The sequence below is a fragment of the Sceloporus occidentalis genome, unplaced genomic scaffold (assembly GCF_023333645.1).
Source record: "Sceloporus occidentalis isolate IW3139 unplaced genomic scaffold, rSceOcc1.0.p SCAF_28, whole genome shotgun sequence".
NCBI lineage: Eukaryota > Metazoa > Chordata > Lepidosauria > Squamata > Phrynosomatidae > Sceloporus > Sceloporus occidentalis.
The window spans coordinates 5,406,946-5,421,774 of NW_028317008.1; the positions used below are offsets into that span (position 1 = coordinate 5,406,946).

The following is a 14,829-nucleotide window of genomic DNA, read 5'->3' on the forward strand; positions in this document are numbered from 1 at the left end:
GGGTGTGTGTGTGCTTCACTGACCATGAGAACATGTGGCACCAGGATTCATCCATGGAGGCTCCACCTCGCAACTTTCAGGATTTTAAGGATCTGCTGCTAACGTCTTTTTCACTGGTTATGTATTTTCTGCAGGGGAATTTATTTGAACAATATGTAATATATACTAAATGTGCATTGAGTTCTTGACCAACATGAGCCAGAACAACTGTCTAACAAGTGATTATATGGATTTTTTAAATATCATTACTTTGTATCAATCACACATTGTAGCAATGGTTTTAGATGTCACATCTGTATAGTGACATCACATTGCTTTGGGTACACAGGCAAACGCGCTTAAATGGATTTAACATTAACAGAGCTCAAAGACTGACGTTTTTGTTAATAGGAAACTTTAACATCTGGATGTGTCCTAAAATTCAGGATGACTTAACCAAAAAAAGAAAGCTAGAAAAACAGGTCTAGAAAGGAAAAAAGGGATTATGTTCTTTCTAAATCATTCTAAATACAGTTCAAAATGTAGTTCAGGGTTATGCTTATTTTTTTTTAAAGCAAATGCTTTTGAAGGATGCAAATCTATATATTTTCATTCAATAACCTAATAACAAAATATTGCATGCTTAATCACGAAAAAGGAACAGCCTGATGTAATAGATAAAGTAGTCAAGCAGACTATTTTTGGTTGAACTTGGACCTTTCTGGAATTTTTCAGTTTGCTCTACATTTTCTTGGGGCTTTGCTTAACAAGATTTTTTTTTATGTATTTGATGTATTTTAAGATGCAGACTATTGTCTTTGTACCTCAATACGCCATTTATGTGCAGGTATATAATACCACTTTTTGAAGTATCCTTAATTATTTTGTCAATTACTTGTGATCTGTAATATCTAAGATGGTCATAATACCTCCTTAACATGCTTTTAGGCTCTCCTAACGAGCACAGGTTGATACAGAGGTAAACAATCTGTGTCTCTGTCTTGTTACTACTTGACCTGCAGAATAGTTGAGTAGGGTCTGTTGATCTCCAATACTTTTACAGAGAACATGTGAGGGATACTCATACCCGGTGACAGTTAGCTCTCATTTATATTGTCAGGCACCTCGTTTTACAGTGAGCATTAATTTACTACATTATTCTAGATTTATACCACCAAACACATTTCTGATTTTCCTAAATTGTTCGCACCATCACATGTAACTTAACACACATAAGTGGTTCATTTTTTTAGATGTGGTCTTTGCTGCAAAAGCATGGGATATTCTGCCCCCATGCTATTTTCCTTGCAAGTGATATGTTTGACTGAAGACATCCCCTGATGTGATATACTTACTGCCATTCAACTCCAGGCCTTGATGGGTAAACATTTGGGGGATTATAACAAGACCCATGTGCTTTAAATGTTTGCTTTACCCTTTAACTTAAAGAGCTGTATTTCACAAAAGGATTGTTTAGTTTAGAGGTGCATATGCACGCCTCCCAGGGAAGTGCGTTAGCACATTCCCAGTATGCTCTGACCTGGTGGAAGGGTTCACGATAAAACCAGATGAAAAGACTAACTTGCCAACAAGCAAAAACGCACTCTACAGAGTGTTTCAAAAAGAAACAGCTGTTTCTTTGTAGGCTTTGAAGGAAGGTCATATTGTTCTAAAAGACCATTTAAACAGTGCCAAGTCATGTCATAGTGTTCTGACAGTCAATAATGTCCGTGTAGTTGTATCATATTGTACTAACAAAATATATACTGGTACCTTATTGGATTTCACAAAGAAAGCCCTGGAGTGCAAGGGGAGGCTGGAAGAATATACCGATTTAGTGCTAAGGGGAAAAAACTGACATGACTGTTCCTTTAATTCAACTCTATTACATGACACTCATTACATTTGAGTCAAAACCCATAATGGTAAAAGCATAGCACATATGTTCTAAATTAAACGAATAGTGACATTTAACAACTGTGGGAGAGTTTAAGCCATTTTAAAATAGCAGTTAATGAGACCAACAGGTAAACCCTTAATTTCTATTATAAAAGTGAGCTTCAGAATACCCTTTAAGGCATGGTCTTCATGCTACTGTAATTTAATTCATATATTAATACAAGACTTGGCCCAACAAGTGTAAATTGTTGGTATAGTAGTACTATTACTACTACTACTACTACTACTACTACTAATTATTATTACAACAAACATGGTTATGACACAGTATATGAAGTTTCCAATAGAAGAATTACCTTACTAATAGAGTGAGAAAAGTACACAATAAATAAACTCAGAATCACATATGTATGTTTTTTTCCTTTATTTAACATTAGGGAGATTGAATGAACCGTACCGATCAACACTTCGAAATATAGGGCTGTGTCATTACACTCTAACAAGCATATATCTGTGTAAAAAACACACTTTACTGTACACCTGAGAGTTGAATGTTGCCATTAAGTGTCATCATAATGGTTACATGTAATAAGCAAAAAGTCATCACAACCTGCAGATTATACAGCAGGTGAGGTTGTCTGTATTACACTGGAGTTAATTATGACCCTGGTGATGGAGGTTAGCATCATTGTTTGGGAAAGATTAGAGTGACACCTTGACAGTCAAGTATTACAATTACAATAATCTCCAGTCTCTATAGCATTCCAATTTAATTGGCTTACTGAAATTTATAGATGAGTCTACATACTAAGTCAAACTCCAATGTTCACTCAGTAACCAAGTTAGCCATTAAAGAATGGGGAGTTCATCAGCTGTTTCTTTGTGAGCTTCAAGGATGTTAAAGTATAGTATGACACAGCATGAACTGCGTAAAAAACAACTTTCTTCAATTCTATCCTCAAGTAGCCCTAACAGTTTAAGTGTTATGTTTTCAGCGGAGGAGCTTTGAAAAACATGCTTTGGTTGAGGACTGATTTGGGAAAGATAAAGGAAGGTCATGTTGTTTAAAAGACAAGGTGAACAGTGCTTAGTCATGTCAAAGTGTTCTGACGGTTACTAACAATTATGTAGTTGTATCATAGCGTACAAAATATATTTGTTATCATTATGTGACAATGTAGAGACAGCATAGATTGTGTAAAGTCATATTGCAGTACAACTAATGACTTTTTTTGTCATTGTCAGTGTTATTTTGATGAAATTAAGAATGACATTGTCTTCTAGTGTCCAATGGGGAAACCTAAATTATCTGATGTGATGTCACAGTGTTTTAATAACCAACATAGATTGACACACATCCTAGTATAATTGGGGAATTATAGACATACACGTGCAATGTTCAGGCACTGAAAGGGTATTACAAAGAAGTCTCCTAGCATATATTTTTTCTATCAATTTGCTAACAAATTACACAATATTCCAAGTAAATCTTATAAAGTGCAGGAAGCTTGGTCAGCACTAAACAAAAAACATAATAAAATACCATTAACAAAGGCAATAGTGTCTGTTGTACAGCATTTGGCTTGGCAATAAGACATTATAGTCCAAAATTTCTTTTTAAAAAAAACCCCGCAGAACCTTACAGAGACTTGGTTCCATGCAGTGACAAATGATGACAATATTTTATTTTAAGATGGCCAAGCAATAAAGACATTAAAAAAAAACATTTATTAAGCAATCTATTTACACAAGAATTTTCAGTTCCTTTGCTTAAAAATATATTTTATATGTTTATTTTATCTTTTTAGTCAAGTAGTTCATTAAAACATTAGCACCACTTTACCACACCTGGTCAAAAAAACTGGTAAAAGCAAATCTGCTACATAATATGATACCCATTAGCTTTATATTACACTGATTATTTCTCATTCTACATCCAGATTTTGTCTGCATCCTGGTACAAAATTCTTAACTTGGAGCAATTGTTAGGAAAATTGATTTCCATGGACATTGCTCCATGTTTAGAGCTTTGCCTTTAGAAATATCACTTGATGTTTTCTTTATATATATACACACACACACACACATTACACACATACATACAGACTTTCAGATATCGATTTCCAAACATGTTCCCGAATGTACCTCCTGCCAAAGCATCCAAACCAGCAATCCAGATATACTATCTGCTACACCTTGAAGAACATTTCCTTAATTTATATAATTTCATTACTGTGGTATGTAGTCTTCAAATTACCGGTTTTCTTTTTCACAAAATGAAAGTCTAAGATGTTTAAGCATTGAGACTTTCTTTTTACTATTGTTGAGCTTTCTGCAAGTAGGATAAAAATGTGGATTTTCACTTACTTATTCCTTAATTAGAGTTCGTGACTTCTATCTTAAATAACATTGCAAGTTCTTGTTTTTTTCTAATTGTATTTTAAATTTTGAGTTATATCAAGAATTAAACCTTCGATGAACTATGCAAAATCTAAGCCTCAATCAAAAAGAGGATTATCAGTGAGATTAGTGAAGTTATGGAATGCGCTAAATTGTGATCAATAATCGTGATGGGATACGCAAGTGATATTTTTAACACGGAACTGGATGCATTTTGGCACAAAAAGCAACATAATTTATATTTTAGAATCAGGAAGGATCAGGAAAAACTAGGTGTGGCTTCATGGGAATTTTCCTTTAAATTATTCTAAGCAGGGGACTAGTGTTGGTTTAAATTTCTCATTTCTTTTTACCCAGACTCACTATATAATCACATTAATATTTGCCTTAGCAGATCTGTCATGTTTTTCATTCTTTGCACCTTCTTTTTTGTCACAGAAGACAAAAATGACATGAATAAAATATTTCTGGAAAGGTATGGACATTCAGCAATAGTAGGAATAAATTTGCAAATGCTACATTTAGTTATGAACGTTAAATTCAGCAGAGTATATGGAACAGTACCTTATCTTTATGCAATTTGGTTTTACCTCTATACGTTTGCTTTTACCTGTTTACTTTGACCAGATCAATACGCAAAGCTTACTACAAGATACCGTAGCACCATTGTACTAGTTAACAGCTGTAGAATATTATATGTGCATGTGTGATATGATCATTTTACATATAATTTTTATTTAAAAAAAAATGTATACTGATGGAAAATTAACTAGCTTTTTGTGCAGCCTAGAGGAATTAGTGACATTTTAGGAGCATACGTGTCACATATGTTTACACTTTCTTGAGTGCATTCTTCTGGGTAGAATGACATCATCATAATATTTTGTTAAAAAATAAATTGAACAACATGAAAAATAATTAAAATATTCTAAATGGATTTTATGGTTGTCTAAAAATGGAAAGCTATTTTTTCCCTTGTTTTGCTACTGAGAGACAAAACTGTGCAACATAAGAGGGGCAGGCAAAAAATGTTAATAGACACTGAAAAATAAACAGCCTGTTGCATTTATAGAAGTGCAATTCAGAGAAAATATCTTGGACAATTCTGGATCATACTTCCAGTATCCATAAAACATTGATTCATTTTAGTGCAATTGAAGCCATCAAAGGCCTTTAATTTCTGGACCTTCAGGGGACATAACTTCTAAAAACTGTTTGTGCACGATATGTAAAACATGTGAAAGATTAAGCAGGATTACATCAGACAAAGATTCTGTCTGGAAAAATCTAACATTGGAATGTGTATTTGCGTTGTTCACAGGAAGAATGCCCATGAGTTGAGATAAGTGTGAAGTCTTCCACTTTTTTTCTTTCATAGTTTATTCTTCACTTACAGTAACATATCCTGCAGATGGCACATTCATTTTTCAAGATTTTCAGTGGCAGGAATTACATCCTGAAGCTACGGTTTCCTGTATTTCCTCTACTTGCATTCTTCAAATGTATTTCCTGTTGAAAGGTAGAAAAAAAATGTTTTTTTGAACAACATTCCTTCATGATATGATCTTGCAACTACACTATATGAACAGAAGTATATGGACAACCCTCCTAATTATTGATTCACACCAATTTCTAAGAGGTCTAGAAGCACATGGGCATGCCATCTCAGCAGACAAGCATTGGCCACAAAGATTGGGTCCATGCTGAAGAGTGTGGCACACCTTTTTCGCTTTATTATTTAAATATATTATTTGCATTTTTGTGTGCCACTTGGTCTATATTGGTTTACCAGTTTGGAGAAGGATCTTTCCTGTTTCAGCATGACTATGCATAAAGCAAGGTCCATAGTTCAGTGTAGAGGAACTCTGGAGGCCTGTACAGAGCCCTGAGCTTAAACACGATTGCAAGACAGGCCTTCCTGTCCAACATCAGCGTCTGACCTCACAAATACTCCTTTGGCTTAAAAAATGGTACAAATCCCACCAGACATGCTCCAGAATCTTATGAAATCCTCCCCAGAAGAGTGGAGGAAGTTACAACCCATGGTTTTGATGTCCAACAAGCTCATATATATGTGATGATTAGGTGTCCACATACTCTTGTTTATAAAGTATATATATATTTTTTTCAAAGCACCTTACATGCATCTGTATTTTTACCCGCAAACAGTAGTAGGCAGCTTCATTCTTTGTGAAGAATTTGATAAAAGCAAAAATTACCAAAAGCCTTCTCAGACACTGTTTACCCCTGTTCACAATATAGCTTTATTAAGTATGCATCGTTTTCCACAAATGGTAATATTTTATTTTTAATTACAAGGTGCCAACGTAAAAATATCTAATTTAGCAGCTTTTATTGTTTATATACCACAAAGGGAAATATTTTACATGTGAATGACCTGTATTGTTTGTCAGAAGTAAATCTGCTTTGGCAAATTTTATTTTTTATTTGTAAAATTCATAACTTCTAAGTTGAAGAACAGTTAGCGTTCTCTGATAATCTTCAGAAAGCCTTTTGCCGTTACATTTTTTTTTAACACAAAAGGGTTTGTGGGTGAAGGGTTGGTCAGTTGTGCTTGGTGATCAATTGAAATATTAATCTAATGTAGGTCAGATTTCTTTCACTACTCAAACATTTATTCAGTCGGAGCTCAATATTTCTTAGATGGGTCACTGATCTTTGACTTACATGGCAAAATACATGCAATATATGAAATGCACACCAAGATGCTATACACAATACTTGCTTAACTGTTGATTTTTAAAACTATATTTCCATAATAAATTTTAACCTACCTGCCATGGAAAACTGCATTCTGTTGGCATCTATGGTACACATCTAATGACCCCCCCTCCTTTGTGGGAAGACTTCCTGTCTCCTGATTTCTGCACCAATTAGGAAATAAGTGGTAAAAGTTTTTTTTTAGTATACACACAGCCTATCAGGAAGAGGATGAGTAGAGTCAAAACCACATGAAACAGATCAGTGGAATCCTGTCAAATATCTTGACCATAAAAACTATTAGCACAATGAGTAGTGGATTTAGGGGATAGCTGCCAAAGGCCATAGCCAGGGTAGTGCCCCCAATCACCTCTAAAAGAAACATACACAGGGGTACTCTGTCTCCTCTGTTAGCCTTCTTTGTGAAGATAAAGACATCATATCCCTGTGGTACTCATTAGGTTATGCGTAAAAGATGCTACAGAGATCAGTGTCATAGATGTAAGTGGATTAATTTTAAGGGAGATCTTCTCTCCTTATCTGAGAATGAGAGAGAGAATGAATGAATTCATATGTGGATAAATTGTGTGAGTGAGTAAGAGAATGAATGAATTAATGTGTGGATGAATTGTGTGAATGAGTGAGAGAATGGTTGCTTCCTGACGGCGGCCAATAGAGTCGCTCGCATGGAGCTTTAACTCCTGGAACCTACCCAGTACAAGTTTCGCAGTGAGGAGTTAAAGGTCCGTATGAGCGACTCTATTGGTCGCTTGTAGGGACCATTAACTCCTGGAGCAGGGGAGACCAGTGGTCTGTCCAGGCCGAGTTTTCGCACCAGGAATTTAAAAGACCGTACAAGCGACTCTATTGGTCGCCAGCAGGGGGCTCGTCTGACATCAATCAATGAAGGAGCTCCCTGTGTGGATGTGTGGATGAATTGTGTGAATGAGTGAGAGAATGGTCGCTCCTTGACGGCGACCAATAGAGTCACTCGTACGGACCTTTAAAATCCTGGTGCCAAAGCTGCTGCTGTCCTATGCCCATGACTCTAACCATGAGAGGCACCACAAAAAGGGCACTTTAATATGAACAAAATAAGCACACCCAGAGACCAGTAGCTAAAGATGGCTGCTCTTATTGTATCTGTTGGTTTTTAATGCTCTGAAATATTCATATATATTTACTTGTGTTTGTAGGTTTATTATTAGCTTATAACAGCTGGCTTTAAATATCATTATTTGCAAAATTTACAGTTAGAGAAATGTACAGCTCTACTTCAGTTGTAGTATTTATGTTGCCATGTGCCATTACTACCCATCAGAATTACTGAAATCATGTTCTAGGCTCACCCTTGTTCTCATAAGCGAGGACATACATAGGGCGGGAGGGGCATGGGGGCCCTGGTGTTAAGCATGTACTGGACCCCAAGATTTCTGATGGCGGCCTTGCATATAGTCTATAATAGCATTATTAAATAAAAGGGGTTGGCAGAATCAAGGCGAGGCAATCATTCTTGAATGGTGTGAATTTTTGGTCTCCCATGACTCTAAACGTTTAGTAGGATTTTTCCACTGTATTTGCTAAAATACAACATAAAATAAATTACAATATTGTGCTAATATTTTTTTCTAAATGGCGAACATATTTTAAGAAATGATTTAAAATTTAGATCTCTACTTTTTAACTTGCTACTCAATATTTGTAATTTCTTGCAGTTGTGTAGAAATCAGGTTTTCCCAGAGAGGAGACGGTTAATTACAAGTGTATACTAGGTGACATGAAAATTAATTACAAAACTAATAGTGTTTATTTTTAGCTTTGAGCTGTATAAAAGGCTAGATGGCAAGTTTATGGGCAGGGTTCTCAACTCCTGATGTATCTGTATGTATTAATGTATATTTGTTATGTACTTATGTACACATGTATGTGTTAAGTGCCTCATTTAAATTGTACAGCAATGCATAATATGTTGGTGCTTAATAAATAAAATATAATAATAATAAATGATAATAATAACCCAAATTATATATTTACCTATACAAAAAATAAGAAAAGGGAATTCATACTGTATATCAAACTGTTTGTTCCAAAAAGGAATCTCAATTTACTTTAGCAAATGAATGGGACATCTCTGGATCAGCTGTGGTCATAAACAGATGCTCAATTTGCTGATATAGTAGCACCACTTATGACTGGGAAACGTATGTGTGTGCCTTTACAATATAGGTACACTTTACAATATTAGTGCTTTTGCTGTGGATTATTATTAATCAGCACAGTATAGACAGAATAATTGAGGATCATATTTACCAAGTTAAAAATAGACATAAATGAATCTCAGTCACCTTCACTATTGCTCACAGTTGTATCAGCAAAGTCTAAGGGGCCACTGGGCTAAAGGATGCTGATAACTCTGGTCTGTAGGAAGAGTTAAACGTTAACTAATCTCAGAGATACTATGTAAAATTATTGACGCAGGTAGAGTCTTAGTGAGGAATGGCGCTTTTTTTCTGTTTAGTTTGTATTCATACATATTATATAAATGTTTCTATATATTTTAATTTTCCTTTAAAAATTGGTTGCTTTCCCTATGAATTGGCTTTTCCTGCAAAAGGCTGATCTTGTCCAATAAATATAGCTTGCAGTATTCATGCCCCTGAAAAACTGTAAATATAAGTGATAATAGTCACAGATTTTATTAAAAAAAATATTTTATTCAATTATTTGCAATATCTTTGTTTTAATAATCCAACACTCCACATGGGTCCATAAAAAATGTCCTCCAATTAAGGTAACATAAATGTCCTAAATACTATACAGTTGCAATCAAAATTATTAAATCCCCATTGCAAATCAGGTTTATTGTAAAAATTGCTGCAAATACCTTCTTAAAATCCCACCGAGATTCTCTATGGAGATCAGGTCAGGTGACTGTGATGGCCACAGTAGAATCTTCCAGGACTTGTTCTAAAACCAAGCCTTGATGGAATTTGGGGTATGCTTGGGATCATTGTCCTTTTGGACAGCTTTCTCACAGATGGCATGAGGTTTTCTCCTAGGATTTCTTGATACTTCAATGAATCCATCTTGCCTTTCATATATATGTTCATTGCCAAATGCTGAAAGTGTGTAAATTTTGACAATAAACCTGATTTGCAATGTGGGTTTAATAATTTTAATTGCAACTGTATATATATCACTGCTTTCTCATTGTGTTCGGGCACGACACCTTCACTGTCAGTAACCCAATGCAAATGATCAATGCTTAGTTATTTACTAGATCCACTCTACTTTATCGAAGTCAAAACAAGCGAGCAACAAAATAGCTCTGTAAGAATCAAGTTGAATTTCTACAGATATCTAGGTCTATCTCATTAAAAAGGATTTAGTTTCTGAAAGTTTGGACAAAAATGAGGGTTAACTTTGTCTCCTATCAGATAAGCCAGAAGTTTAAAAGTTTACTGTTTTTGAGGGTTTCTTCTCTGCTTTGATGGATACTAATTTTGTATGAATTAAATACAGGAAATTAATTGTTATGCCAAGTCTGAAACTGATTATAAGACGACCCCCCAAATCTGAATATTAATTTAGGAAAAAAAAGAAAGCCTGAATATAAGACGACCCTATAGGAAAAAAGTTTTACCAGTAAATGTTAATTCATCTAAACTATTTTTTTTAATAAAAACTATGATTGAGAAAAATATTTTGGTTTTATTTCCTTCTATTTTCCAACCTGCCCCCCAGTTATGCACATCTGCCCCAGAAATGCCTTATGCCCCCCATTTAACACTCCCCCACCCCACCCCAAACTTACTGGTGCTTCTGACTTCCCTGTCATGTAGCCGGGGCAGCGTGTAGATCCCACGCACTTACGCTGCAGCCGGAAGGAGGCATTGCTAGCAGTGGGGGTTGTCGCGCAGACCTTCCCCGACTGTCAGAGATCAGAGTTCCACGCACCGGTGCGGCACCGGCACCGGTACGGGGAACTCTGATCTCTGACAGCCGGGGAAGGTCTGCGCGATGGACACAGACAACCCCCGCTGCTAGCCACACCTCCTTCCTGCTGCAGCGGAAGTTGTCTACGCGAATCGCGTAGACATCTACACGCTGCCCCAGCTACACACAGGGGACTCAGAAGTACCGGTAAGTGGGGCGGGGGGGAGACAGGAGGATCTGGGTCCCCTGCAGCTGCGGGGTATCTGGATCTTAGTCGTCTCATAGTCAGACCTATTTGAGGTCTGATTGTAAGACGACCCCGATTATAAGACGAGGGGTATTTTTCAGAGCATTTGCTCTGAAAAAAACCTCGTCTTATAATCGAGCAAATACGGTATTAATGTGATCATACTGAAATTTGTTGAAAGTTCATCTTTAAGGATGGCTAAAAAAAATTCTAATCCCTATATGTTGCATATTTTTATCTAAAAAACTCCACCTATGAATATAACAAATTGTAAAATGTAAGGCTCAGGAATGTGATGTTCAAGATTAACACCTCAAATATCGATATTCTGTGAGGTACATTACCTTCTGGGCTTTGGGCATATCAGTGTGACGTTGTGCACGCACAGAGCGGGCTGATTTAGCGGGCTTGGCAGGAGCACAGTACATTTCCAGCCTCCGCAAATCACAGCTTTGGAAACAGCATTCATCCACAATTCCTTTGTGATGTGAGCGACGACTGCTGGATCCATACCCTGTTGGCTTGCCTGTGGGAGAAAAAGGAGAAAAGAGGATATCGTAAAAATAAAAAAAAAAGTACACGGAAATTAATTACAGAACACGATCCCACTACCTTAGCAATATCTTTAATAGGAATTTAACGTGTTCTCATAATATTTAATTGAAAGGGATATTATGCTACATAGGAAAGAAGCAGAATGGTTGCTAATGTATCTAATTTTTTATTTATGTCTTATCCATTGATTAGCCCGGACCAAGTCTGTACTCACTTTATGGCTCTTTCATTTTTTGCTTATACTATTTACACATCCTATAGGTAAACTATGCCTTTATAGTTTACAGTTTTGTGCTTCCCTTTTTGGCTACTTTGATTTATAACCTCTTTTTCCTTAGATACCCTACATATATCATGTCCTATTTTTGCCTTATCCAAATCTGTATATATTTTGAATCATGCACCCATCTTTGGAAATAGATAAATCCTATAATTCTATTGTTGAGATTTAGAATAGTAAATTATATTGCTAAGAATTGTTTGGGTACTTACAATATTATTTGATCTTACTATATATTAAGGTGATGTGAACATTCACTACAGCACAGCACCCTTTGGAGATACCCTTTGGGTGCGCAATACAATGAACATATTCATTTAATGCTATCATACACATTGATTTGAGTTTATCATCATATATAGTCTGATTGCACATTTGATCTTGAAACTTCATTGATGAGAAATATTTTATGTACATACTGTGACAACCCCATGCTAAATACAATGGTGGTGTAAAATACCTTATTGTACTTGGTAATGATATTCATCTTTTAATATAAGGGCAATGTGCCTACATATATAATATTAACCTTTTGTGTGTCTTGATTGCTTATAATTGGTATGTCTTGTGTAAATATAATATGAGAATCTTCACTGCTTAAGATTATTATTGTGGATAACACAATAATATAATATTAATATAATAATATTCTATTTATAACACCTTTATTATTTTGCTTGGTTTTCTTCCCCATAAGGATGCATTGTATTTAAACCCTTGCTTTTTTGGCTTATTTGGGCCATCATTCTTTCTTTGAGGCTTTGAAACTTTATGAACACATGACCCTCACACATGTAAGCATCATCATGTGCAGATGTGTTTTGGCACCTTCACAAGAGGTCAAACTCTCTCCTTTTCTTACAGTTGCCTGCTTGACAAATTGCCCGAGGTCTGACTAGGCCCAAGTTCCGCTTGTGGCATACCACAGCATTTCATCCACCTCAAAATGGCATACCGGAGACGTCAATTTAGCCAAAGGATGCCCATACTACACATTTTCTATTATCTGATATAAAACTTGATTGTAAACATGCCTCACCGTTTTCCAATTTACATTATGCTTAGAGATACAGTATATATTTATTTAATCCGTTTGCCTTCAATCCAAAACAGTTTCCATGCTGCATTCATATGATTTTCGCAACCTTCAGTGTATTGCCTTTGGATCAAAGGGCTCAGTAATCCCAGGAATTTGTCATTGATGATACATGCCAAGTATTTTTTTTTTTTTTTAATTCTGTCTCTCGAAAGAGTTAAAAAAAATTTCTCAGCATAATGCATTATATTAGAGATTGCGTCACCAAGAAAGAAATAAATCCGTTTTATGTACATTGCAACACGGATTAGCAAAATGGATTAAGCATAATTTCAGTGCTCGCAGACCTTTCCATGTCTGTAACCACCAACCTTAATATATATCATTCATAGAATTAATGACATAATCAGGAAAAAACTAATACTAATTTCCACATTGTATCTTATTGCATTCATGATTATAGTAATGCAAACAGCAAATGGTATAATAAAAATACTGGTCTGTTTTATTCACCTACACCCTAGTAAGAATTGGTATCATCATCATCATCAATAGTCTCAACAGTTCCAGGATCAATGAATCTGTGCACAAATTGATCATTCTGATTGGCTGTCCCAGAATTGTTCATCTTTAATGGTGTTTTATTACCTTCCTCTTTACCTAACACTGTTGACACATTTTTCTAATGAAGTATTACAATTTCAATTTGTTGTCGCACAAGCAGCCAAAATAGCATTTGCCTAATAACAAATACAGACACTTTTTGTTTTTCAAATTTTAAAGATTCTAGCTTTAGCATGTTATTGGACACTGGACATTTATCTATTTTTTCCAGTGGCATAAAATGATGTAATATTACACTGAAACAGTTGGTTCAACTTGAGGTATTATCACCCAAGTAAGCTACTGTGTAAATTTCACAATATATTCTGGTCACAGTCCTGTGCAATTCACAATAGAGCTCTGTAACATTGACCCTGGGAGTTAATATATTATAACCCAATTTAAAAGGGTCTTCTTGCTTGGTGTATGTATAAAGCATGTCTCTCTAATCTATGCATGCATTTGGCCCCCCTTGTTCTGCCTGGTTGCTCACTTTGCATCTTATTTAAGGCTTGTCCCAAAAAATAATTAAAATATTATAAGAATAACATTTACTTACCATTGAAATTTTTACTTCCTATTAAATTACCAAACATAGGAACACATAAACTTACATGAGAGTTTCAGGGTGTGTGCATGTACCTAAAAAATACACATTAATGTACTTACAAAGTACTTTAATATACATTCTTCATTGCTGAAGCTGCATGGGGCACTGGGGTGTCCCTTTAATAGTTGTTTCCCTTGGTTATTTATACCTAGAGGCTATGGAGACCACACAACCAAATGTGTGGTTTATGTGAATTGTTCATTGCTCTGAGTAATATAAGATCCAAAATATAAATACAGGTCCTACAGAACTATATTACTTGCCAAATCCCAGTAGCTAAAATCAGTATAAACCTCACAAGTGCAGCATTCCATTGTAGCTCAGGTCAGATTCCACAGCTAGAAAGTGAGATCAACAGCCAAGAAAATTTTTACTGGCTACAAAAGTGCTTTGCATGTCAAAATTCAATTTCTAGGAAAACGGATAATGCATTTCAAGGTCTGAGATAACACGATCAGATAGCACGCTGCCATTGCCTCTTCTACATATTATATTAAGACTACATTTCAGTGTTTTAGTCTAACAGGGACCAGGCTCTAATACACTAAATGGTAATTTTAAAA

At 35.5% G+C, this 14,829-nt stretch overlaps 1 protein-coding gene across 1 annotated transcript in view; it reads right to left on the reverse strand.

Annotated features, from left to right (window-relative positions):
* Positions 1-5,727: 5,727 nt before the first annotated feature.
* LOC149299728 (insulin-like growth factor 1) overlaps positions 5,728-14,829 on the reverse strand; it is a 46,742-nt gene continuing 37,640 nt past the window's right edge. Inside the window, exons 3-4 of the mRNA XM_089486075.1 lie at positions 11,527-11,708; positions 5,728-5,787 (exon numbers count right to left, since the gene is read on the reverse strand). Coding sequence (XP_089342201.1) covers positions 5,728-5,787; positions 11,527-11,708 — 242 coding nt within the window. The remainder of the gene's footprint in view (positions 5,788-11,526; positions 11,709-14,829) is intronic.